The 27,899-nt window shown below is 38.2% G+C and overlaps 1 protein-coding gene across 1 annotated transcript in view; it reads right to left on the minus strand.

Annotated features, from left to right (window-relative positions):
• Positions 1-27,899, minus strand: part of NUFIP1 (nuclear FMR1 interacting protein 1) — a 51,969-nt gene that overhangs the window by 14,262 nt on the left and 9,808 nt on the right. The window contains exons 6-8 of the mRNA XM_028527038.2: positions 24,598-24,690; positions 12,678-12,871; positions 2,039-2,155 (exon numbers count right to left, since the gene is read on the minus strand). Coding sequence (XP_028382839.1) covers positions 2,039-2,155; positions 12,678-12,871; positions 24,598-24,690 — 404 coding nt within the window. The remainder of the gene's footprint in view (positions 1-2,038; positions 2,156-12,677; positions 12,872-24,597; positions 24,691-27,899) is intronic.

A 27,899-nucleotide genomic window follows, 5' to 3' on the forward strand; every position in this document is an offset into this window, starting at 1 on the left:
AACGCAAAGACAAACAACAGTATGGTGGTTACCAGAGGGAAGGGGATGGGGTGGTAAAGGGGGTCAAATATATAGTAATGGAAGATGATTTAACTTTGGGTGGTGGACACCCAATGCAATATACAGATCATGTATCATAGAAATGTACGCTTGAAATCCATATGATATTATTAACCAATGTCACGCCAATAAATTTAATTTGAGCAAGAAAAAGCTATGCATTCCTGTGCAGGAAGACGTCAAATGCCACACAGAGAAAGGATATAATGGAAGGCAACATATTATAGCTGGCTTCTTCAGACTTTTAAAGTCGAACTAGGTTTTATATCAGCTCAGCCACATACTTGCTTTGCACATTTATTCTTTTTTAAAAATTTATTTATTTTAAAAATTTTACTTATTTTTAGACAGAGGGGAAAGGAGGGAGAAAGAGAGAGGGAAACATCAATGTGTGGTTGCCTCTTGCACACCCCCTACTGGGGACCTGGCCTGCAACCTAGGCATGTGCCCTGGGCCTTGGTTCTCAGGCCCATGTTAAATCCACTGAGCCACATCAGCCAGGGCACACACTTATTCTAAGCTTAAGGTTCTATGAAATGAAGGGGTGGAACCTCAAAGATCTCTTGCAGTTTCTTTTCTTCCTTCTAATTAAAAAATGGTGGCAGCCTAAAATGAAAATATGAGTATAAAAGTATTAAATGTTTATCTTAAGAGAAAGAGAAGAAAGCATTCACATAGCTTGTTTTTACTGGATTCAGTAATTTGGTAAAAGCTTTCTTTGCTATCACCTGTCATAAATACAAGTGATAAGCATGAAATGTAATATGTGTTTAAAGAATAACTCCATCTTCATATCAGTGTACTGGAAATAAGAGTAAAGAAAAAAATACTGTTTTACTTAAAAAAAAAAAAAAAAGAAAAAAAAAGGCGGCAACCATCTGATAAAGCCAAAGTAGTTTATATTTCAAAATTCAAGTAGCTTTTAACTAGCTACCATAGTAAGCCAGCACCCATTTTAAAAAGAAATAGAAAAATCCTGTTAACATCTCCCAACTATACAAACATTGATTATCTCTAGCCTAGCCAACATTAAAAATGCTGCCATCTTTATCCAATTACATTAAAATCTTCCCTTCATTCTACATATTCACTGTTAGACCCTATATTGTTAGACCCTATATTCTTATCTTCAGTAGAGCTCCTATTGTGATTATTCATCTTGTCCTGAGATACATATACATGCATTCTCTCATAGTTGGTAAACCCTAAATAAAATTACCATGCAGAGTCCAGTTTCCAGAACAGCAGGACACAGGCTTATTCACTAAGCACATGCTGGATTATTAATATGAACATTGGGTTAAGAACTGCAGCACTACAACAGATCAATGGCCTACTCACAGCTCTTCTAAAGTGGCCCTACAAGCGATGCTAGTGATTAAGCTGGCTCACCATCCTCTTTAAGGGTAAGGCATGTCTCCTGAACATTGCTGTTGTCTACTGAAAGGATTCCATTTCTTCCAACCTTTAAAACATACATACTGATGCAACTGCCAAGTATAAGGTTGCTATGTTCCCCAAAGAGATAATTTATGTAAATCTTCTCTATGAATAGCAATGCCCTACATATATTGAAGAAAGTCCATCATTCTCTCTCTCACAAAGGATCTCTTTTCACCTACCAAAGGTGCTAAACTTGGAGAGTACGGAGAAGAAATTACCTTTCTCTGCTGTATCTTTTAGAATTTTCTTCAATTCCATTAGTCAATAGTCTCTCTTCCTAGTCTTTCACTGTATTATGTTTGCCCTTTACTCCCAGAATAGCAATACATTTTCCCATTTCTTTCTTTTATCCCATGTTAACTTTACTTCTGAATCAAATGAAATAGGAATTTCAATATCAAATAAAGAATGTACATGACACATCTTTCCTCAAATACACAGACATGAATGGATGCTACTGATGCACAACATCTATCACAGGCAAAAGTAACAAAACAAAACAAACTCACATGCAACAACTGATGCTGTGACTTACCTTCTGGCTCACTCTCTGACCCTGAGAGACTGCCATAACTGTTCATTAGTGAGCACAGGGCTGGTGTCACTTCCTTGGGTATAACAGTACTTTGTGGTTTCTCCTCTTTATCAGACTCTGAAATAGAAAGGAAATTAACTAAGAGTAAAACAGTATACCAAAAACATCTACCACCATAAAAAGAAAGTTGACAGACCCTCACTCCCTAGTGTGTTAGTGGAAACAAAGTAATTTCTGATCATATCCTAAATCTTCTCAAAGAACAAAACACAGCACACATGAAAAATTTCCTTTTGGTTGAAAACTTCTTTGGGCCCCGGCTGGCGTAGCTCGGTGGATTGAGCGCGGGCTGCGAGCCAAAGTGTCGCGGGTTCGATTCCCAGCCAGGGTACATGCTTGGGTTGCAGGCCATAACCCCCAGCAACCGCACATTGATGTTTCTCTCCCTCTCTCTCTCTCTCTCTCTCTCTCTCTCTCTCCCTCCCTCCCTTCCCTCTCTAAAAAAAAAGTGAATAAAAAAAAATCTAAAAAAAAAAAAAAAAAAAAAAAAAAGAAATCTTCATGGTCAGAGAAGCTTTCTGCTCCAAAGAGAAGACACAGGGGGAAATGGAAGCTATACACAGCTCTATTACTCACCATACTTCAAAGGGTATGAAATCTGGGCCTTCTTTAGATTAATTTAATTATACAATCTTTACTTTGTAAAAGTAAACTTTTACTAAACTAAACTTTTACTTTACTAAAATTTTATTATTGTTCAAGTATAATTTTCTATCTCTTACTCCCATCCTGGCCCACCCACACAATCTTTACTACTAATTTATTTATCTTATTTATGTTATTAATTAATTTTATTAAGGTACCAGAAAGGCCAGAATTTATTTAACTTTACCGGGTTAGGATAATTGAGTCTGAAAATTAGATTTAGGAATAAAATATAAAAATAGTCACTTTTGTTGTTTTTAAGACTGGCTTTAAGGACAGAAATAATATTTATGCCATTCTATAGATAAAGTCTTAATCAGAGTTTTGCTGAAATTAGTCAGCTGAAAGTTGTTTATTATTTGAAACTTCTAAGAACTTAAGTAAACAAGACAAGCATGAGAATCGAGCAAGTCCTCAAGAGCCTGCCAAAGATAAAGTGTTTGATCACAGCCCAACAAGCATTTGTTTTTGGCAGCTCTAAAAATGTATTAATTCTATTCAAAACAACCAATAAAAATAAAGCATGACGGAAGAAATGAAGACAATAGTAACCTGATTATGTAATGAACTAACTCAAGCCACAACCAATGTGAAATGTTTCAAGACAGTATTTAATGTTTGCCAGTTAAGTTTAGGGGGAACCAAAACATGCCAATATGAAATGGGAGTGCACTTTTCTGTGAATAACTGCCACCTTCCAGTGGTTGAAGTTAAACCCTCCTTCTTCCACCCATCCACACTGCCAGCACATCATCCAAAAACTGCTCCTTGTCAATTTTAAGCTAACTTATCCCCTATTCTCCTGGATTAATAAAGGGAAAGGAAAATATGTAGCGTAGATAGATAGATAGATAGATAATTAGTATAGACACATATTAGTGGAATAAACAGAAATCCACATCGGTATTAGTATGGAGACTCTTCATCCCCTTTTTGAATAACAATAGGCCAAGCCCTATTCCCATCTAAGACCCAAAGAGAGATACCAAAAAGTACAAGCATGAGTACATTTCATCCTTATGAGGTATCAATCTCAGTATTAATTATAGGTGATGAAACCAAATTCAGAGAATCTGAGTAACCGTCCCTTCAGGTTACAAAACTATACAACGGTTGAGTCAAATTTAAATCCTACCTGTCTAACTGCAAATCCCAATTCGTAACTTGTGAGCTAGATCTCCTATATCTGTTCTCTTTCTTACAATGAAGCCATCCTATCAAAATGTCTCTTTGGTCGATAATAATGCTATTAAATGTCTTCTTCCAGCTATAGTTCCATTTCTCTGTTCCCTTTTACAGCATAATTCCAAACAACTATTTGATATAATCACCAGGAAATCATTTGGGCCTGAAATTTCCTTAGCTGTGTGTTCCATTGGAGCATCTGCTCCAATCTGTCTTTCAGTCCTGCCATACCAGTGAAGCTTTTCCTGCCAAGTTAAGCCGTTTCTTCTGTGCTGCCAAGTCTAGAGGTCATTTCTTGGTTCTCATCTTATTTCACTCAAAGACAACATTCAACAGTAATCATGTGTTACTTTTAAAAACATATTCTTCATGTGGCTTCCAGACCCCCATCACTTGGCTCTCCTTTCCCAAACTCCCTACTGAATTCTCCTCATTGACCAACTTCCAATTTTTTCAAATGTCCTTGGTTTCAATCGTCAGTGAGTCTTCCACTTCCTCTTATGATTTCATTTTATCTAAAATCTTAAATACTATCTACATGCTGGTGAATCATAAATTTATATCTCCAGCCTTAAGTTTCCACCTAAATTCCAGAATAATCTAAGTGCCTGTTCCATATCACTACCTAGAGATCACACAGGTCTCAAAAGTTAACAGGTCCAAAAACAAGCATTTGACTTTTACTCCAAACATGACTTCCAGAAGTCTCTACCTCAATAACAACTCTTCTCAGTGTATCAAAATCTAGCAATCATCCTTGACTCTTCTCTGTCTCTCGTATACTATATCCAAAGTATCAACAAATGTCAGCTCTATTTTGAAAGTATCTCCAGAATCACACTGTTCTCATTACTTCCACTATTATAACCCCAGTCCAAGTCAACATTTCTTGCCTGGACAACTGTAACAGCCTCCTAAAAGGTATCCCTCTCATGACCCTGCCCACTGCTCCCTACAATCTATTCTCTACCTAAACACATAAACGAGATCACATCACCTTTCTGCTCAACATCAGAGTAAAGTCTCAAGTCATTTCCTGGCCTACAACACCCTACTTGATCTGGTCTTTCACTTGTCTCCACTAAAATACTACCACTTTCTTTCCTGCTCACTCCACTTCAATCTGACTGTTCCTGAGCACATGAAGCATGCTCTCACCACGGGGCGTTTGCACTTGTTCCTTTCTCTGCTTGAAAGCTATCCCCGAAGGTATCAGCTCTTAACTTTATTCAGATTTCTTAGTATCACCTTATCAGAAATGCCTTCATTAACTTTATAAAATAGCACACTCCTTTCTTTAACCATCATTCTCTATCCTTTCACTTAGCTTTACTCATCTTCATGTCACTTATACCAACCCATATATTTACTACATCCACCCCCAGGCAAGACCATAAGCTACAGAAGAGGAGGACTTTGGCTTTGTTCAGTATTATATCCTTAGAGCCTAGAAAAGTGCTCAACAAATACCGAAGAACAAACTGTTGTATGAATAAAGGCAAGTTCAAAAAGAGTAACTTGTACAGGTGACAGAGCTAGGAAGAGGTAGGGCTACAGTGGAACCCTAGTTCTCTCTGGATTCAAAGCTCATTCTTTTTTCTTTTTTCATTTTATGAACATGATTCCATTTTTATTTAACAAAATAAAATACATGTTAATAAGAAAAATATTTCTGGAAGGATATACAACAAAATGTGAGCAGTGGCTACTTCTGTAAGTTAAGAAAGTAAGTTGTTTTTTATTTTATGCTTTTCCATTTTTCCTCATTTTCTACATTTCAATCAGGAAATAATAGAAAAAGAAAAATAAAGAAACAAATCCTGGAGGAAAATGTTATCTCACAATTCAGTTCAAAAAGTGGAGGACAAGGCTTTAATAGACCTATATAACTCCTCCCCTTCCCTCTTTTTTAATATTTTGAAACAATATCAAACTTGCACGTTACAAAAATAGTAGAGAATTTTCACACACCCTTCACTTATTTTTCCCTAATGTTAATATCTTACACAACCACAGTACATTTACCATAGCTAACAAATTACACTGGTATAATACTATTACTTAAATTACCGACTGTACTGTAATTTCACTAGTTTTTCCATTAATGTCCTTTTTCTATTCCAGAATCCAATCCTCCATATCACATTGTATTCTGTCCTCACAACTCCTTATCTGTGTCTTCACCAATCTATGACAATTTCCCAGTATGTCCTTGCTTTCATGGACTTGACAGTTTAAAGACTACTGAGCAGTTTTTGTAGAATATCCCTCAGTGTGGGTCTGTCTGGTGTTTTCTGATGATAATGCTAAGAGTATAGATTTTAGGTAGTACCCTCTCATCATGTCATATCAGGGGGTCCGTGATACCAACTTGGCATTACTGGTGATATTAACCTTGACCACTTGGTGGTCTGTCTGGTTTCCGTACTGTCAAGTTATTATTTTTCTCTTTATTATTCTATTTCTTGAAATGAGTCACTAAGACCAGCCAACATTCAAGGGGATGGGAATTAAGACTACCTCTTAGAGTAAGAAATATTAATGAATTTTGCAGATATGCTAAAACCACCACAGTATACCCTATTTTACTTTAAAGTGTTGCCACCAATTTTACCGTTCATCAATGGTTCTTGCCTGAAACAATTATTACTGTGGTATTCTAATGGTGACTTCCCGTTTTTCCCTAACCTCTTAACAATTATTAATTGAAATTCTTCTATAAAAAGATTTGCCCCTCATCCCCCATATTTATTTATATTAGTATGGACTTAGGAATATTTATTTTATTCTTTGGGTTATAATCTATTATTTTTTATTTTATGGCTCAAATTGCTCCAACTTTAGCCATTGGGAGCCTAGTCCAGTTGGTCCCTATATCCTTCTGACATGCCCATCTCCTGCTGATTTGAGCACTTTTTTACTTTCTGGAACTATATTAGATCTTCTAGGCTCACTTTGTATTCTCCCTGCCCCAAACCAGTCATTTCTCCAAAAGGTTCCAGTCTCTTTAATCGCAGAATGGTAAAACCACAATCTGGGTGCTTGGTGCAGTCATTATTAGGAGTGTCACAAAGCTCACTATACTTGACTGCTTCCCCAAGGATGAGAGTTAGGAGTTCACACAAAGGAACCACCACATGTAACAGCACTTTGAAAAGTGCTGCCCTTTTGACTTGATCAAAATGTCCTCCACAGTGACTTTTCATTTCAAAAGAAAACGTCTTTGCAAAGCTCCACAGATCTACCTTGCAGTTCTAATACAGACATTTTTAGCAGCTGTCCCAGAAAGACTGTGCTGAAGGCACTGTGCTGGCTGACTGAATCATACTCAACACACTTCACTCACTTTTTAATAAAAACAGCCAAAACATTTCTCTAAACTAGGAATATCAGTATAAAAACAGAAGCAATGAAAATGATAAAATCAAATCCTACAATGATTATAAAACAGCAGCTCAAATAATTTATCTGTTAAAACACCAGTGACACCTTTTTTATGGTAAATCTCACCTCTTTCATATATATCATGTTCCCACCAATCTAAAAAATATCACAATAATCTAAAACTTATCATTAAACCACAGGTGGCAAACACAAGGCCCAAGGGCTGAATCCAACCCTCCACCTTGTTTTATCCAGCCCGGCACCTTGTTTCCACCCAGTGGTAGTGCTGAGCTCTCACTTAACTGTTAAGGAGTAGTTACATTTATACAGTCCTAAAGTTACATTCAGCCCTTTGAAGGCAATCACCAGGCTCATGTGACCCCTCATGAAAATGAGTCTGACACCCCTGCACTAGACAATGAGTTTCCTGAAGGCAGCAGGAGAAATTCTCTGAATTACAGTGCTGGGCAAGCAAAATGTAGGACCTCAGTAAATCCCTACTGAAATAAAACTGGGGGAAAAAGTGCCTCTCGAATGTTTTACCCAACTCTAAAACTGATTGTAAAAGCTTCGCCTCTAGCTTCTTTCTACAACTTATGTCTTAACTTGTTTCTTCTCTCCCCCCTCCTACTACTTCCTGTTGCCCTTAAGGAACAAACACAGTTACATGCTCTAGCCTCAAGAACATTTACAGATTAAGACTCCTAAGAAAATGCTATCTATTGAAAAAACTCACCCTTAAAAAATGGGAGCTTTGTTTTATGGTTTCCAACTCTCAAAAACAGATATTTAACAATGGGCATTCATGACAGCTGATATGCTAGGTTAACTTTTCTTACTTTAACATCTACTTTTTTTTAAAATATATTTTATTATTTATGCTATTACAGTTGTCCCATTTCCCCCCTTCTCTCCCCTCCACCCTGTACCCCCTCCCACCCACATTTCCCTTTAGTTCATGTCCATGTGTCATACTTATGAGTTCTTTAGTTTCTACATTTCCCGTACTATTCTTGCCCTCTCCCTGTTTTCAACCTACATTCTATGCTACTTATTCTCTATACCTTTTCCCCCTCTCTCCTCCTCCCACCCCCCTGCTGCTAACCCTCCATGTGATCTCCATTTCTGTGGTTCTGTTCCTGTTCTAACTGTTTACTTAGTTTCTATTAGTTTTGCTTTAGGTGTGGTTGTTAATATTTGTGAGTTTGCTGTCCTTTTACTATACATGTCTTTTCTTTATCTTCTTTTCTAAGCCCTTTAGCATTTCATAAAATAAGGGCTTGGTGATGATGAACTCCTTTAACTTGACCTTATCTGAGAAGCACTTTATCTGCCCTTCCATTCTAAATGAGAACTTTGCTGGATAAAGCAATCTGGGATGTAGGTCCTTGTCTTTCATGACTTGGAATATTTCTTTCCAGCCCCTTCTTGCCTGTAAGGTCTCTTTGGAGAAATCAGCTGACAGTCTGATGGGAACTCCTTTGTAGGTGACTGTCCCCTTACCTCTTGCTGCTTCTAGGATTCTCTCCTTCGTTTTTACCTTGGCTAATGTAATTATGATGTGCCTTGGTGTGTTTCTTCTTGGGTCCAACTTCTTTGGGGCTCTCTGAGCTTCTTGGATTTCTTGGAAGACTGTTCCCTTTGCCAGATTGGGGAAGTTCTCCTTTATTATTTGTTCAAATACGTGCTCAATCTGTTGCTTTTCCCCTTCCGATTCTGGTACCCCTATAATTCGGATATTGGAACGTTTAAAGGTGTCTTGGATGCTCTTAATCTTTTCCTCAATTTTTTGAATTCTTATTTCATCATGCTTTCCTGCTTGGTTGATTCTATCTTCCTTCTGGTCCACTGTATTGTTTTGAGACTCATATTCCTTCCTTTCACTATTGGCTCTCCTCCGCATGTCTTCCTGCATCTGTTTTATGGTAATCTGCATTCTTTCATCTAAATTTCATCCAAAATCAACCAGTTCCGTGAGCTTTCTGATCACCAGTGTTTTGAACTGCGCATCTGATAGATTGGCTAATTCTTGGTCGCTCAAAAGGATGAGTCCTGGGGGACTGATCTGCTCTGTTGAAAACATATTTTTTTTTCCCGTCTCTCCTTTTTTTTTCTGGTCTGGTTGCTCTTGTTACGGTGGGGGGCGAAGCCTTAGGTGCTCACCGGGGCTGGGCACCCCAGTCGCTAGATTGTGACGTTATATGTGGGGGCGGGGCGGGAGCGGGAGTGGGGTGGGAGAAAACAATGGCAGTAGTTCCGTTCCCCTGGACTCAGACCCTTGTCTGGGCTTCTGGGCCGCGAGTTCTGCCCTGGTCCACAATCGCTATCCCTCTGGGTCTGCCAGCCGCAGCTTGCGTACTCAGGGATCACCGATGCGTTCTTGCACCCCAGATGGCTGTTGCGCCGATTTCACGCCAAACCTTCCCCCGACCTGCGCTTGCCGCCGACCCGAGCCAGCCCCGCCCGCCTGGCTCGTCTTCTCCTACCAGACCGGATGAACGCGTCTACTTCAACTTCTTGGCTGCCCGACTTCCATTCAGATAAATCCTCTGCCGGATCTGGGTGTTATTCTGATAGTAAATTATTGTTGTAAATTATTGTTTTTCTAATCTTGGTTGTACGAGGAGGTACGGTACGTCCACCTATTCCTCCATCTTGCCGGAAGTCATACACAGGATTAACATCTACTTTTTAAACAACAGAAGCCCATTTAGCCTATGTGTCAGTATGCAGACGGATGTCTGTCCTAGTGTTCTATGATAATACCTGTATTATAATGAATAACTAACAAACTGGATCTTTTTCATTTTATTGATGAGACACTTTAGTCTGTGATGCTCAAGGACACATTACTTACCAGTTTCTTTCTAGCTCAGTTAAAATTTATTAAAACCATGGGCCAGGAAAGCCATTAAACATAGTGGATCATATTTAAAGAACAGCAACAAAATAAATGTGGTTCTAACAAATGAAATACCAAAAAGATTAAAAGGAAATCTAGTGCAAATAGGCCACACTCAAAATTGACCAGCTGGTAGACTACAAATGACATGCTCTTCCTTTGAAACAATGTCAACCTACATTTGACGTGTCTTCACAATTAGTGAGAGTTAACATACTACCAAGGGTCACAAAAAGGAGGGCTCAGGTAAAAATTTTTCTAAGCACGATGAAGTTAATAAAGATTGAGAACCACTGTCTTATTGAAAATGTGAATGCTAATGTCTGGATTAAGATTCTGAGCCAAAAAGGGCAAAATATGTAAGAAATTGGGAGATCTCCATGTTGAAAGCAAGCTTAGTGCTAAAGAGTGTTAACTGCCACGTGAGAGCAGGAACAGGACTGTATCACCAAGCTGCCCTGAGCCCTGCAACCTGAATAACAAGCACACCCCGAGATCTGAATGGCTCTGGCCCAAGGTAAATGGAGCTGCCTCCAAACAAGTGTAAGGCTGATATGCTGGACAGTGGAGATGCTAAGGATACTAAGTATTTAGGGCATGTGAAAAAAATGATAGATGTGGTTTTCTGTAGCTCTACCTGAAATGAAAAGTTGAGGAACCAACAGTCTAAACATTGATTTGAAAAATGTAAAAATCTAGAAGAAATCTGAGGTAAAGATGACATGAATTTAAATGGAATCTTTCCCACAAAATGAGAATAAAAGGTATTTACTTCTGTTGTCCATAACTGAAGTGTCTCTTAAAGATCTAGCTACAGACTTAAAAGCAAGACATATAATAATCTTTTCATTGGTATTTTACCATATTAACACATACTGAAATACTTCTTTAAAAATGAGAACACAGAATTACCCACCTACTAAAGCTAACAAAACAAAAAAAGAATACTCAATGTTATAGAGTTCTTCAAATGTTCATTTAGAGAAATGTATAAAGTGAGTAATTACATAATTTTCAAATTAGTAATTTAATGATTATAATGGTAGTCTTTATATTTGTGTTTCAAGTATTTTAATGACATGCAAGTTTATTTTGAGGTACAATTGGCATTTTATCATCAAGGTTACACATTATAAATGTGAAAAAGTGTAGGCTGTAACATTTTTTGAAGGGGGGAAAAGAAAAACAAAAAAACAAAAAACAAAAAAAAACCCCAGTGCCCAATGAGTAAACTCAGCAATGCCCAAAATGTCATCAGCCTTTTTCCCTGCTATCAGCAAGAGTAAGAAGATGCCTTTTCTAAACTCTCTCCCATACCTCAACTATCCTAGGCTCATGCAATATATTTTTTTAGACAAATTCAGACTTCACATTTAGAGGAGGTGTGGTGGTATACTAGTGGAGTCAGACTCTTAAGTTCAAACTAGGCTTTGCCACATTATAACTGACAGTGTGACTAAGGTAAATCCCTTACCCTGTGTTCTTCAATTCTAAAATGGAAGTAGCAGCAGTTCATATGTAAAAGGTTTGTTATGAGGAAACAAATTAACATATACATAAAGCTTTTAGACTACAGTAAACACCTTACTTAATAAGAAGTAGTTGGTGTTAAATGCAATCTTATTTCTGGTCAAACATTCTCTTATGCCAAGGTTGTTTTCCAATCAAGTTTAGTCAGTGCATTACTTATCTCCTTGTTTCTTGCCAGCTATAAATTCAATAATTTTTCATGTGAAGCCACTATCTTCCAGGCTGAACAAAGCTGGCTAACAAACCTACAATATAAGCTCAGTCCACTCACTAATACTACTCCTTTGCAAAATAGAACACACATGCCATTTAGATAAAGTGCCTCAGTGCTACTGGAAGAAAAGGTGGTGGAAATATTTACATATACATTTTCATTTTTCAGAAGGGGAAATTGGGCCTCAGAAGCTGAATATCTTCAAGATAGTAGCATTTTGGTCCTCTCAATTTTTTAACTTATAAGCAAGAGTAAACTTGCCCCATAGGTTCTAAAGGAAATTCAATAAACACATAAATATATTATATGCCCTGAGGAAGAACAATATTACTCAAATACAATGAATTAATACTGTTTACCCAAAGAGACTGTGTTCATGCTCACTAGCATAAATAATACCAGCTTCCATTGGGATTACTAGTTTACAGGCAAGACAAAATTCACATAACTGGGCAAATTTGAATCTACAGCATCAATACACTCCCAAGATTAAATCATACTATGGAAATTATCCAACATATATTATCTTTCTTCCACATTCTGCCTACCCCATACACCCACCCACAAGGTTCAGAAAAGATGTGCTGAAATAAGGTTTTTGACAAGGGATTCCTATAAAAAACCCCAAAATTCTGTATTTTTACATATTTGCCATTAAATTCTCCACAAAATGACCTCATTGTCTATACTTATAAACACAGTTTCCCTGCTTAACTTACCAGAATCAGTATTTACCAAAACACTCAGAGGGTCTGCATTAAAATCAGGAGGACCTTCAGGCTTTGAGTCATGCAAGTGGTGGCCTGATCGAATGGCTTCTCTCTGTCCAGGTTGGTCATTTTTCCATTTGTGATGTCTGCCAGGACTTCTGATTTTTGCCATCTGTGAATGTCTGGACATTCCCCTCATCTTACTGGAGAAAATAAAGCAATTCTTAATATAAAAGATAATGACATTTCTTTCTTTCTTTCTTTTTTTTAAATCCAGGTCCTTGAACAGAGAAAGTGCCCCACAGATGTGAATTATATTTATTTCTCCTATGATTTTTTAATATATTTTATTGATTATGCTATTACAGTTATCCCATCCCCCCCTTTATTCCCCTCCACCCTGCACACCCCTTCCCACCCACATTTCCCCTTCGGTTTAAGTCCATGGGTCATACATATAAGTTTTTTGGCTTCTACATTTCCTTTACTACTCTTAACCTCCCCCTATCTATTTTCTACCTACCATCTATGCAACTTATTCTCTGTACCTTTCCCCCTCTTTCCCCTTTCCACGCCCCCACTGATAACCCTCAATGTGATCTCCATTTCTGTGATTTTGTTCCTATTCTAGTTGTTTGCTTAGTTTGTTTTTGTTTTTGGTTCAGTTGTTAATAACTGTGAGTTTGCTGTCATTTTACTGTTCATACTTTCTATCTTCTTTTTCTTTGATAAATCCCTTAAACATTTCATATAATAAGGGCTTGGTGATGATGAACTCCTTTAACTTGACCTTATCTGAAAAGCACTTTATCTGCCCTTCCATTCAAAATGAAACCTTTGCTGAATAGTCATCTTGGATGTAAATCCTTGCCTTTCATGACTTGGAATACTTCTTTCCAGCCCCTTCTTGCCTGCAAGGTCTCTTTTGAGAAATCACCTAACAGTCTCATGGAAACTCCTTTGTAGGTAACTGTCTCCTTTTCTCTTGCTTCTTTTAAGATTCTCTCCTTATCTGTAATCTCAGGTAATATAATTACCATGTGCCTTGGTGTGTGCTTCCTTTGGTCCAACTGCTTTGGGACTCTCTGAGCTTCCTGGACTTCCTGGAAGTCTATTTCCTTTGCCAGATTAGGAAAGTCCTCCTTCATTATTTGTTCAAATAAGTTTTCCATTTCTTTCTCTTCCTCTTCTCCTTCTGGCACCCCTATGATTCGGACACTGGAACATTTAAAGTTGTCCTGGAGGTTCCTCTCCTCATTTTTTTGAATTCTTATTTCTTCATTCTGTTCTGGTTCAATCTTTCCTTCTTCCTTCTAGTCCACACTGTTGACTTGAGTCCTGGTTTCCTTCCTGTCACTGTTGGTTCCCTGTACATTTTCCTTTATTTCACTTAACATAGCCTTCATTTTTTCATCTAATCTGTGACCATATTCAACCAATTCCGTGAGCATCCTGATTACTAGTGTTTTGAACTGTGAATTTGATAGGTTGGCTATCTCTTGGTCACTTAGTTGTATTTTTTCTGGTAGTCTGATCTGTTTTTTCATTTGGGCCATTCTTCTTTTTTTTTTTTTTGGTTTCAGCACACCTGTTATGTAGTGAGTGGCAGGGCCTTAGCAGGGTGATCCACATCGCTGAATTGTGATGCTGTATGTGGGGGAGGGGTCCAAGAGGGAACAATGCTGCTTGTTCCACTCTCTGCCGGTTTTCAGTCACTTCTCCACTACATACAAGCAAATTGTGCTCTTCTGCTGCCGATGCCCAGATGGGTGGGTTTGTGTACATTTTAGGATCCTGTGGGTCTCTCCAACGAACTCCTCTGTGAGGCTGGGAGTTTTTCCCACTGCCTCCTCAACCCCCACCACTGTTTTCAATCAGAGGTTTGAGGCTTTACTTCCCCACGCTGGAACTCTGGGTTGTGTATTTTGTCTCGCTCCCCAGTTGTTCTTCCCGGTTTATCTGCATGAGAATGTGGGACCACCCAGTCTGCAAGCCACTGCCTTGCTGGGTCTGCCAGCCGCTGTCTTGCCTCAAGTCCTCTCCACCTGGCTGCCCATCTCCACCCCTCCTATCCGCCTGGATGAATATTTCTTCTTTAACTCCTTGGTTGTCAGACTTCCATACAGTTTGATTTTTGTCAGTTCTGGTTGTTTTTGTTTTTAAATTTGTTGTGGTCCTTCTTTTGGTTGTGCAAGGAGGCACAGTGTGTCTATCTATGCCTCCATCTTGGCCAGAAGTGACATTTCTAAAAATATTGAAAAAGTCTCTCAAATCTAAAGAAATACAGCTGTCAATCACTTGTAGCCAGTTCATTAAAAAAAGACCAGAATAAAATAAATTCAATGGTTTCCAAAGATAGAGAACTCTATGGAATAACTTTATAAGAATAACACATCACAATGGGCTTATTTTATCAATTCCAAGATGACCACTTCCTCCCATATTTTGACACTTCTGAAATTGGGCTATGTTATACAATCAACAGCAGGTGAATTTAACCGGCCACTTACTTTCATTCCTGCTGTACATGACATAAAAGGGTTTCTCAGGCTTTGTAAAGTATGTTAACTTTTGTCTATTCACTTTAAGGAGCCTTCAAGTTTCTGAAGCATTTACAAATATGCTGCCTTGTTTGATCTTCATGACAGCTCTTTGAAATTGATAAGATAGGTACTATTCTCTTTATAAGAGGATGAACTTACAGAATTCTGCCTGAGCAGAATTTCACGGCTACCTCAAATCAAGTGCCCTCTTAACCACACTACAGTTACACCCCTTAGAAGGAAAACAAATACTTATATGAACATATTCTAATGTAAACTCTGTGTAGGAAAAAAAAGCCATTTTAAAAAAAGTTTTAGCCCTGGCCAGTGGGGCTCAGTTGGTTGAGAGTCATACTGCAAATTGAAACGTTGTGGGTTTGATTCCTGATCAGGGCACACGCCTGGGTTGCAGGTCCAGTACTAGTCAGGGTGTGTGCAAAAGGCTACTGATTGATGTTTCTCTCTCACATCAGTATTTCTCTCCCTCTCTTTCGCCCTCCCTTCCCCTTTCTAAAATCAATAAGCATGTCCTGGGGTGAGGATTAAAACAAAAACAAACAAACAAACAAACAAACAAACAAACAAAAGGACTTCTGGCCAAGATGGAGGCATAGGTAGATATACTTTGCCTCCTCGCACAAGTAGGACAGCAACAAATTTAATAACAAAAAATAATTAGAACTGCCAGAAAATCCAACTTTATGGAAGTCCAACAACCAAAGAATTAAAGAAGAAACATTCATCCAGACTGGTAGGAGGGGTGGAGACAGGCAGCCGGGGTGGAAAGATGCACTCGAAGTGGAGAGATTAAGAATAATTATATCTATCGATTCCCAGCCAGGGTACATTCCTGGGTTGCAGGCCATAACCCCCAGCAACCACACATTGATGTCTGTCTGTCTGTCTCTCCCTCTCACCCCCTCCCTTGCCTCTCTAAAAATAAATAAATAAAACCTTTAAAAAAAAAAAAGAATAATTATATCTAAAAAGCTAGTACAGAGAAAAATATAGTATTAAAAATTATTCACTTAATCCAAAAGAAGGCAAGAAAGGAAACAAAGAATAGGACAAATTTAAAAAACAAATAGAACAATGGTAGACCAGAACCCGACTATATTAGTAATTACATTAAATATAAATAAACTAAACCCTAGTTAAAAAATAAAGACTTTTCCATCTGGATTACCAGTATAAAAAAATAAGACCAAATTGTATATTCTCTATAAAGAAATAATACTTCAAAAATTTAAAAGGAAAAGGTTAAAAACACTATCCTTTCCCTACTGCACCACACTGCACCTTTGCCACAGTCAGGTGACTGTTCATCGGTAGATCTGATATCGTGACATTAGCCAATACTACAGTATCTTCTTCACTCTAATTTCCTTAGCTATTTTAGAACCTCTGCATTTTCAGATAAACTTTAAAGTCTATCAGTACTACCCTCCTCCAACATCCCCCCTACCCCTGCCCCAATCCAACTTGCTAAGATTCTGATTATGAGCAATTTGAGAATGGATATAATCATAATGAGTCTTCCAGTGCATGAATATTATATATTCCTCCATTTATTTAGGCCTTTTGTTTTTCTAAGCAATGTTTTAAAGTGTTGAGTATAGAGGTCTTGCATATCTTTTGTTAGATATATCCTAGGTATATATTTTGATGCTACTGTAGATAGTGTCTTTTAAAATTTAATTTTCTAATTTATGTTGCTAATACACGGAAGTACAATTGATTTTTAAAATATTGATGTTATATGTATTCTGGCACTCTTACTAAAGTCACTTATTAACTCTAATGGGAGATTTGTTTGGATTTTTACACATACAATCATGTCAACTCTAAAAACTGACAGTTTTACTTCTTTCTTTGCAAATTTGTATGTTTTTTTTTTTTACTTTATTACACTGCCTTGAACCTCTAATATAATGTTGAATATAAGTGGTAATAGTGGATACCCTTGTCTTGTTTCCAAACTCTTGGGAGAAATGATCAATATTTAAGTATATGAAAAGCATATTAAGAAATGATTCACTATTAAGTATAATCTGGCTATAGGTTGATTTTAGACCTCCTTTATTAGACTAAGGAAATTACCTGTTTTTCCTAGTTTGTTGAGAGTTCTTTTTTATGAATGGAGGTTAGATTATATCAAAAAAATTTTCTTATTTATTAAGTTTATCATATTATTTTACTCCCTCAAGCTGTTAATGTGGTAAATAACATTTGATTTTCAAACACCAAACCTAGCCTTAATCCTGAAATATCCCACTTAGGATCGGCAATAATGCAGATCCTTTTTTTCAAGCCATATTGATTTGCTCAGGAATTTGGTGCCCCTGCTTAAGAGACATTTACTTGTGATTTTCCCTTATCGTAATGTCAGGTTCTGGTACGAGATTATACTGGCCTTGATGGGGCACTCAAGAGTTGGAAATTTTTAGTTTAAGGTAATAGTTAACAAGCCTAGTAATTAATGCATGTAAAAGCTATTATTTTGGGAACTGCAGGTATGGCCCACCCTGACTCCAAGGGACCACAAGTGATTGACCTTTGTGCTCCGGAAAAGACCATAAGCAATCAAGGTGGTATCCAAGCCATTGTGTTCCAGGGAGAGACAGTCTGGCACACAGGACACAGATAAAGAAAATGACTGGTCAGCTGATATAAGGATTTTAGGGAATTTGCCCAACTGTACCTTTTATCTGATTAACCTCTTTCCTGAATTATAAATTCTTTACCTATACTTTTTCCCCTTGAATTCCAGACCCTTTACCTGTACCCTTGCCCACTTATAAAAAGGCTGGCTTGAAAGGAAATGTAAGATGGTCTGTTAGGGTACATACTCACTGTCTTTTCAGATCACCAGCTATCTGAATAAAGTGCCCAAATAGATTGAATCTCTGTCTCTGCTTATTGGGTCTGGTAGGTGATAGGCAGCATGAACACTGGATTTCCTCGTTTCAATATCTTAAAACAAGCTGCATAGTGTTCCCTCATTTCCTATTTGCTGGGAGAGTTTCGTAAGATTAGTATTTATTCTATAAATGTTTTAAAGAATTAAACAGTAAAGCTAATGGTACCTACATAGGCACCCCAGCCATCAGCCACACTGGAATAGCCATCAGCTAACCAACCCCCAGCTGCAACTGAGCTCTGTCAAGTAACCCAGCTATCCCCAGAGGTCTGAGCAATTGACCACTATATTATTTTTTTAAAAAGGACACCCATTAAGAGAGTAATATAGCACGTCACAAACTATGAAACTATATCTGCAATACATATACTCTACTCAAAAATGGATTGTATCTAAGTAAATAACTCCTATAAATCAAGAAAAGCAATCCAATTTAGAATCAAAATAGATTCTAGGATTTAGGGTCAAGATGTCAGCAAAGGTAAAAATAAACACTGTTCACCTCCTCACACGACCACATCAAAATTACAACTATAATACAGAACAACCAACAATGAGTACCCTCACAAATTGAGTTGAATGGAAGCCTGACAACTACGGATTAAAGAAACAGATAGAGAGAGCTGATCAGATCACTGGGAGGGGTTGTAAAAGGAGGCAATGGAAAACAGTCTGAGAAGCTGAATGCCTCCAGAGCACACAGAATTATGGGCTAGAAGATGTGAAATAAAAGAGGGCTAGCTCTCTGGCTCTCTTAGGCTCTCTTCTTCCTTGAGGCTGCCTGGATGATCACACTGCAGCTGCCTGCATTTACCTACAGACAGTATTTTGGATGAGAAGGAACTCTGGAACAGCCTAGGAACCAGGTGGGCCTGGCAGAGGGTGGCAGGTTTATTCTTTGGGTGTTCTAGAGGGAACAGACTCTGAGGCAGAAGCCGGCCATTCTTCTAAAATTGTGCACCTTTTGTATATTATGTTGTTTTAGTTTATAAACTAACTCTATAAAAATAAGATAACAAGGAGAATGACAGGGAACCCAGGTGTTAGAGTTTAGTTTTAATTGATATGTTTAATCGATTAAAGCTCTGATTTGATAGGCTTAAGTGACTGCTTTTGAATAATGACTCCCTTCCTTTATCACCAAACCTTTGCCTCTGAAATTCTGCCTAGAGCACAGGTGGCAAGCACAAGGCCCAAGGGCCAAATCCAGCCAGGCACCTTGTTCTACCCGGTGGCAGAGCTGAGCTCTGGCTTAACTGTTAAGGAGTAGTTACATTTATAGAGTCCTATGTTGGGGTCCGCCCTGCCTGGTCTCAGGAAGCTGTAACTCCCCGTGGCTAAGGCTGAGTAAGAGACCTCCGGACCAGGAGACACTAAGGAGACAAAACTTATTTCCCTAGCATGAACGCTCCTGTTCTAATGCCTGGCTCCCTTTGCAGGATCAGCAGGCAGTCAATGATGGGTAACAATTCTCTAAGAAAGAGAATGAACCTAAGACAGACTTGGTCATGTGGGAGTACCCTAATGGAAGAGACTCAGGCTGTGGAAATGAAGAGGTGATCAACATCAATCCCTGCCCCCTTGGCTTTGTCAAAGCCTGAGTCCTTGAGAAATCCAAGTCTCCCGGCTGCCTTTGTCTCCTCTGCCCAACTCAGGCCTGAGGAAATAACAGGGGCAGTGCAGCCTAGACCAGAGTCGGCAGACCCCCGGGGTAATCAAGCTTGAGACATAAAATATGAAAGACCCTGTGAGATCTGCTTGCTGGAGGATGTTCTTTAATTAAAATATGAAGGCATAGGCAGGAAAAGAAACTAGCCTTTTAGGTCCTATAGTCTTTTTAAGTGATAAAACCCCAAAATCTCAGCCCAGAATCCCAGCGGGAAAGCTACCTACTTGTTTTATTTTCCCTACCAGACTGTAATCCACAACCTGTATCTGTATTCTTAATAAAAGCCTACTCGGGCGGGAAAACGGGGCACTCTCCACTAGAGAGAGCGGCCATTTCGTCCTTATTTCTCCACAGGACTAGGGTGTCCGTGTGTATGTTTTCTCTTATTTCGATGAGCATCTGCAGCGTTCGAGGTCACTGAAGGCCAGTGGCCACCTCAGTCCTAAAATTATATTTGGGCCTTTGAAGGCAATCGTTAGGCTGATGGGGCCCCTGGTGAACATGAGTTTGATACCCCTGCCTTAGAGGGTGGATGTGGGCAGCAGGATCCCAACTGCTGTTCAGTAACAAAACCACATCCATCCTAATTTGTAGGAGGGGTGGAGACATGGATCAAGCTGGTCCCACTTCCACGTGTGGCATACAAAAATTCAGAAGGGGTATCTCAGGAGCGAAGGAGTCCCAAACCTACACGAGACCTGTCAGTACAGGGTTCAGTGCCAGGAAGATAAGTCCTCATAACTTCTGCCTGTCTGGACTGAAAGAATAGTTTTCTTGGTGGAAGAAAACTATTGGAGTCCCAAGCAGTTCCTCTTAAAAAACCCACACAAGGACTTACTCAGACTCACTACTTCTGAGCTCCAGCACCAGTGGCATACAGGGAAGAACTGAAGTGTCTGGCATCAAGGCAAGGGCTGGGGGCAGCTTTCTCCCACACAGAAAGGCGGGCAGAGACCACTGTCCTTTTTCTGAACCCTCCCCTCAAAGAGCAAGCAGGTGAGTGCCACATCTGAGACTCTATCAACCTGTCTAACACTGTTTACTCCACCCTGGAAATTCCCCGAGGCTCCATCCCACCCAATTTATAGGTCCACCCAAGCTGTTAATCTACCTTTTCATGTGAATGGCTGGTCTTGGCTCATGCTTCACAACTCCCTAAATCCTCTCAAACAGACAACAGCCAACCTCAGTAAGCTCCCAGTCCCTGCACCTCTTGCTAAATGGCCCCAGTCCAGCACTAACAGCAGCCAGCGTAGATTCACAGCTTGGCTTCACATGGGAACCTTCAAGCCCAGCAAAAGTGACAGCCATCTCAGATTGCTTTATAGCCCAGGCAGGGTAGTTCTAGGCAAAACACAAGTCAGGGCTGACCTTGGCCTGCACCACCCAGGAAACTACAGAGCCTGTGCACCCAGTAGAGAGCTACAGACACATCAGAACACATCCACCCTGCCCCTGCACAGCTGATCCTCCACAGAGGGCTGAGGTATGTGGTCAGTGGTCACAGTTAGTCCTTGCAGATGATTAGCCTGGGTAAATCCCTCCCAAAGACCTGTCAACAGCAATCAAGGCTCAACTACAAGATGAGGTTGTACTCAGCACACATGAAGGGCATACCTCAAGGACCTAGCCTGGGTGATAGGGGAGGTCGTGCTACTGGAACCTACAGGACACCTACTACATTAGGCCACACTACCAAGACACAGTCAAAGCAGCTCTACCTAATACACAGAAACAAACACAGGGAGGCTGTCAAAATGAGGCAATAAGGAAACATGGCCCAAATGAAAGAACACATCAAAACTCCAGAAAAAGAACTAAATGAAATGGAGATAAACAATCTATCAGATGCAGAGTTCAAAACTATAAGGATGCTCAAGGAACTTAGTAAGGACCTCAACAGTATAAAAAACATCCAGTCAAAAATGAAGGATATACTAATGGAAATAAAGAACAATTTACAGGGAACCAACAGTAGAGTAGATGAAGCCAAGAATCCAATCAATGATTTGGAACTTAAGAAAGAACAAAACAACCAATCAGAACAACAACAACAAAAAAGAATCTAAAAAAAAAAACACCAAAAAACAAAGATAGTGTAAGCAGCCTCTGAAATAACTTCAAGCATTCCAACATTCATCTCATAGGGGTGCCAGAAGAAGAAAAGAGAGGGTTTTGATGGTTGCCAGAGGTGAGGTGGTTTTAGGAAAATGGTTGAAGAGGTGAGGGGATTAATAAGCACAAATAGGTAGTTACAGAACAGCCAAGGGGATGTAAAGTACAGTACTGGAAATGGAGTAGCCAAAAAACTTACACACGTGACTCATGGATGTGAACAATAGTGTGGGGATTGCCTCAGGGAATGAAAGATGCTGGGTGGAGCAGTGCAAAGCGTAACAATTGGGGCAACTATAATAGCATAATAAAATATAATTTTAAAAAATTGGCCAAAGACTTTAACTAGTATATCACAAAAGCATATGAAAATGGCCAATAAGCAACCATATAAGATGTCTGACATCATTAGTTATAAGGAAATAGTAATACAAAAGGAAAAGGTATAATAATACCAAGCACTGACCTGGACACAGAATGATTAGATGCAGAGTCAGTAGGTACGTAAATTGATACAATCACTGAACAACAATAAAATAATTAAAAAAAAAAAACAGATATGACCATTTTGGAAAACTGTTTGGCCTTATCTATTAAAGCTAAATACATGGATGTTCTACATATGTATGTGCATGTGTGTGTAATGAAAATGAGTACTTATATGTAAAAACATGTACTAGAATGTTCATAGCAGCTTTATTCAAAACAGCCCAAACTGGAAAACAGCCCAAATGTCCAACAGTGAGAAGATATATATTCTCACAGTTGAGTTTTATACAGCTGTAAGAATGAACAACTTATAGCTACATGCAATATAAATGAATCTCACAAAATAATTTTGAGCCATCGAAAATCACACACCAAAGAATACATAATGTATGATTCCACTTAGATAACATTCCAAGAACAGGTAAAACAAATCTATGATGACAGAAATCAGGTATGAGATTACCTTCGAGGGAAGGCACTGAACTAGGGATGGTGTAAGAGAACTTTGTGAGGTAAACACTTGCTGTACAGTCATGCACTGCATAATGCTATTTTAGTTGATGACAGACTGCATATATGACATGCATCCCATGAGATTAGAGCTGAGAAATGCTAACTCATAGCACAATTCATTACTCACGTTTGTGGTAATGTTGGTGTTAACAAACCTACTATGCTGCCAGTGACATGAAATTACATACACATAGTTATATATAATACATAATATTTGATAATGGTAAAAAACAATGATACTGGTTTATGTGTTTACTATAATATACTTTGTATTATTATTTTTAGAACATACTACTTTCAAAAAAAGTTTGCTGTAAAACAGTATGCTATGTTACACTAATAGCCATCTCACACATTGTGTTTACTGCATCTCGATGGTATCGTTTTCTCATGTGCTTGATTTAATCTCATGTTCTTTTATAAATTATAAAGTATACAGGGGTGTACAGTAATGTCCTAGGCTTTCATTCCCTCATCACTCACTCATGGACTTACACAGAGCAACTTCCAGTCTAGCAAGGTCTGTTCACAGTAAGTACCCTATATAGGGGTATCTCTTTTTTTTATCTTTGTTACTGTTACCTTTCTAATGTTTACAGGTAAAGTACTTATCATTGTGTTAACTGCCTACAGTATTCAGTACAGTGACATGCTGTACAGGTTTGCAGCCTAGGAGCAATAAGCTACACCATACAGCCTAGGTATGTAGTAGGCTATATCATCCTACTTTGCATAAGTATACTGTATAATGTTTGTACAATGATAAAATTGCCTAACACACTTCTTGGAGTATCACTCATAGGTAGCACATGACTGTATAAATAATCTGTGTGGAGTTTGCATGGGTGTGTAGGTGTATGTATGTGCATAAATGCATCAAGTACTTTCAAGCTTTGTATATTTTACTTAGATTAAAATGTATTTCAAGAAAAATATAAACTGAAAAAAACTCTATGGAGGTGAGTGATAGTGAAAACAGGGTATCTCATATATTGCTAGTGGAAGAGTAAACTAGAACTGCTTCTATGATAGATATTTGTCAGTTAGTTATCAATAAGACAAATTATATTTTGACTCAGCAAATCCACTTCTAAGCATCCATTCTCAGACATTCCTGCACATGTGTAAAATGTATGTATGGGGCAATACTGGCAATTTTTTATTAGTAAAAGTTTGGTAAGAATTTAAATGTCTGTCAAAAGTAAAAAAAAAAAAAAAAAAAAAAAAAAGGATGTCCCATGGGTTATCCTTAAGCTTCCAACATATCCTTAGAGAATGAGGAGACCTGTTACGTATTAATAAGAAACAACATCTAAGTATGTTATATGGCTAAAAACCAAGGTGTAGAATAGTATCAAAAAAAGAAGAAAAAAGATTATTATCTACATGCTGTATATATGCAGAATATTTCTGGAAGGATGAAATGGATTGTCTTTGGGAAGGAGAACAATTCAGCTGGGAGACAAAGAAAAGACTTACTAATTATAAATCTTTTTGAAAACAATACAAATATAGGGCATTAATTATTTTTAAATGTTTAAGTAAAAGAGTTACAAAAGCAAAGATTTTAGAATTGGAAGTACAGAGACTTTAGGATTTTGGTATATGCTCTCTTTATTATTTATAAGTATACTTGTTTAAACTAAGTATTGAAAATGTAAGCAATTTTAAGGAACTTACCCATACTGTGTTGTTGTTAATACTGCACCTCTCTTTTCCTTTTCAAGTTTTAACTTTTTCTTCCTTTCAATATTGGTCAGCGTTGGGTAGTTTCTACAAAACAAAGTCAAAAAAATTTTAAAAGGGCTTTTAGAATACAACTTTAATTACACAATCAAGCAACTGCTGCATTTAGCAGCTTCTGTTTAATGACAAATACCATAAATCATAATTTACATAACCCTTCATATAAAATTTATATGAATCTTTAATCCCTTCTAGAATCTTTTTTTTTTTTTTAAAGATTTTATTCATCCATTTTTAGGGAGGGAAGGGGGGGTAGAGAGAGAGAGAGAGAGAGAGAGAGAGAGAGAGACATCAATGTGCGGTTGCTGGGGGTTATGGCCTGCAACTCAGGAATGTACCCTGGCTGGGAATCGAACATGGGACACTTTAGTTCCCAGCCCGCGCTCAATCCACTGAGCTACGCCAGCCAGGCCTTCTAGAATCTTTTTAAGGGGAAAAAATAAGACCAGAAAAATGCTACTCAAAGTGTAGACCAGCTGCAAGTCCACAAACTTTGCTACCAGTGTGTCAGTAGGTAAGGAGCTTTACACTAGAATTTAATGGAATATATCATACCATGTGCTTAAACTGATCTAATTAATCTATTTGGTATATACATACCTGTAAATACTGTAAGAAAAATGTAAATCTATGCAATTACTTATGCAAATACATAGTGGTACATCCAAAGTTATCAAGATGAGGAACAGACTGTTTACAAAAAAGATAGTCTACCAGAAAGGATAAGAAAAGTACACAAACAGCTTAAACGAAGGGCAAAATATAGTCAATTAGCCCAAAGAATATAAAAACTGGAGGGTGGGGGGAAAGATCGTATCAAGCTGGAGAAATCCAGAAAAAAAGGAACACGTAAAAAATTGGTCTTAATTGGTGTTAATAGACATAAATCAGAAAGAAAAGCTTTTGAGTGTTCTAAGTAGCACAAACAGTGCAGACAAACCAAGGCCTCAGAAAGTGCGACAGATCCAAAGAATGACAAGTGGTTCATTCTGTATGACACATAGTTATAGGCAATCAGACTACAAAGGGAGGCTAAGACCAAAATGTGCCTTGGGTAGAAGGCCAGAAAATTTGTATCTAATTCAATGGAGATGGGGAGCCTCTACAATTTATGAACAAGGAGACATACATACAAGGCAGTGATTAAGATTAAATCCAAAGGCAGTATGCAAAATAAAATGCTCTGAAAGAGCTTTCTTTGCTCCTTGGCAGAGTTGAGTAGACATGCAGAAACCAAACTCTAGTGGTGAGGGGAAGAGATCTCAGAAGTATGAACAGCACAGAAGGAGGGGAAAACAGACAGATCTATACCACTCAGCTGGGCTGCTCATCAGAGTAAATATCAAGAAACACCAACAAATCTCGTTCTGCCATTGCTTCTAGGGCATTGTTTCTACCTCCATCTTTTTTTTTTTTAACACCTGCATCACTGATTTGAATAGTACAGACAATATGAAGCTTATTGGTTGGTCACGCTGGAAGATAAGAATGGAAATGATATTAACTGGTGAAGTAATCAGAAAAAAGGCAATAAATTTCAGTAAGCATAGTGCAAAGCAATTTTTTCAGCCAAGAAAAATAAAGTCCATGAATAAAACATGATGAATACACAAACTATAAGTAAACATAAGAGGAAAAGATCAAGGTCATAAAGAGATAAAAATCTGACAGCCAGCCCTGGCCAGCATGCCTCGGTTAGGTGTTGTCCAACAAAGAAAAGGTCACCAGGTCAATTCCCAGTCAGGGCACGTGCCTAGGTTGAGGGTTCAGTCCCTGGGTGGGGAGCGTACAAGAGCCAACCAATCAATGTTTCTTTCTCACATCAATGTTCCTCTCTCTCTCTCTCATTTTTCCTCCTTTCCCCTCTCTCTGAAAAAATATTTTTTAAAAACGTGAGGGTCAGTACTATAAGACTATTGGAAAGCAAACATAATCTAAGGTTATGTGAAATGGACTCTGGCACATGTTCAAGTGTGAAGTCTCCTCTCATGATACTCAAAAGTGGTCAGAAATTCTCAGGGCACTGTGTCCAGTTTCATAATACTAAATTGAAAAGAAGGGTTGAAGAAAAATAAAACTTGGAAGGGATTCAGAAGAGACTCAAAGATGATTAGCAGGATGAAAAACAAAACCCCTGAAGAAAGACGAAAAGAACTGGAACTATCACAGCCTTTAAAAGAGGAAGGGATGTGACAATAAATGACCTCACAGAGGGGATGGCAGCCAGCTGTTCTCAATCAGAAGACAGGCTATGCAAAAGCAGAAATGATGAGGAAAAAAGGTGATGATGTTCCCAGGCCCCAGTGTCTAGGCATGTAACTCACAGCTACTCAACAACCTTCACATCTCTGAAATTCACTTATTCATATACTTAGGTCTCTTCAACATTTTTTTCCTGATTACTGCAGACCCTTAACATGTTAGGCAATGTTCTAAACAGTAAGATTTGGTACTCTAGTGTACCATGTACACAAGATGCTACTTATTGAGATGCTACTTAAGTGCTTCTCAATAATAAAGAACATAAATGTATGTTATAGCAAGTGAATTGTAGGTGAAACATAAAAAGAATTCCTTATGTAAGACATCAAGAACATTGTGGAAACTCCTTTGGTGGAAGCCTTTCAAAACAGCTTTCTCTTTCTGGAAGATTAAAGTATCACTTTCCTACAGGTAAAGGATCTTTCAATAACCCTTTAAAAGCCACAAAATTCTATTTTTCAATGCTTAAATTAATAAAATCTTGGCCCCAAAATTATACCATACTTCTTTACACAAAACCTAGAGACTAAAAACTAAGGAAAACAAGGGAATCAGAAGGCAAATGATCCCCAAACAGGGATACCAGATACACACACAACAGTCAGAAAGCCCCTCCTGCAGCGTATTACTGAGATACAAGAACAAAGAAAACCCTGGAGCTTTGATAAAGGTCACAGGTCAGGTTCCTAAAGTACAATTGAAATAACCAATTCAAAGACTATTGAAAAAAATCACAAATTGTCTTACATTGCACAATTTCATACAGATAACTTAGCCTGGTAGCTCCTGTTAGACAATGGATATTATGAAGTTATAAAGACTAGGATAAGTGATATTTTCACAGTTGGTTTCTCTATTTTTATCTTCTAAAATCACTTTGCTTCCTGTATTTCCATCTTTCCCCAATACTCCAAGAGGAACTGACCCTGAAACTCTAAGCCCTTTTTCTTTCTCTCTTTTTCCTATTTCATCTT

This window comes from Phyllostomus discolor, chromosome 11 (assembly GCF_004126475.2).
Source record: "Phyllostomus discolor isolate MPI-MPIP mPhyDis1 chromosome 11, mPhyDis1.pri.v3, whole genome shotgun sequence".
NCBI classification, from domain to species: Eukaryota; Metazoa; Chordata; class Mammalia; order Chiroptera; family Phyllostomidae; genus Phyllostomus; species Phyllostomus discolor.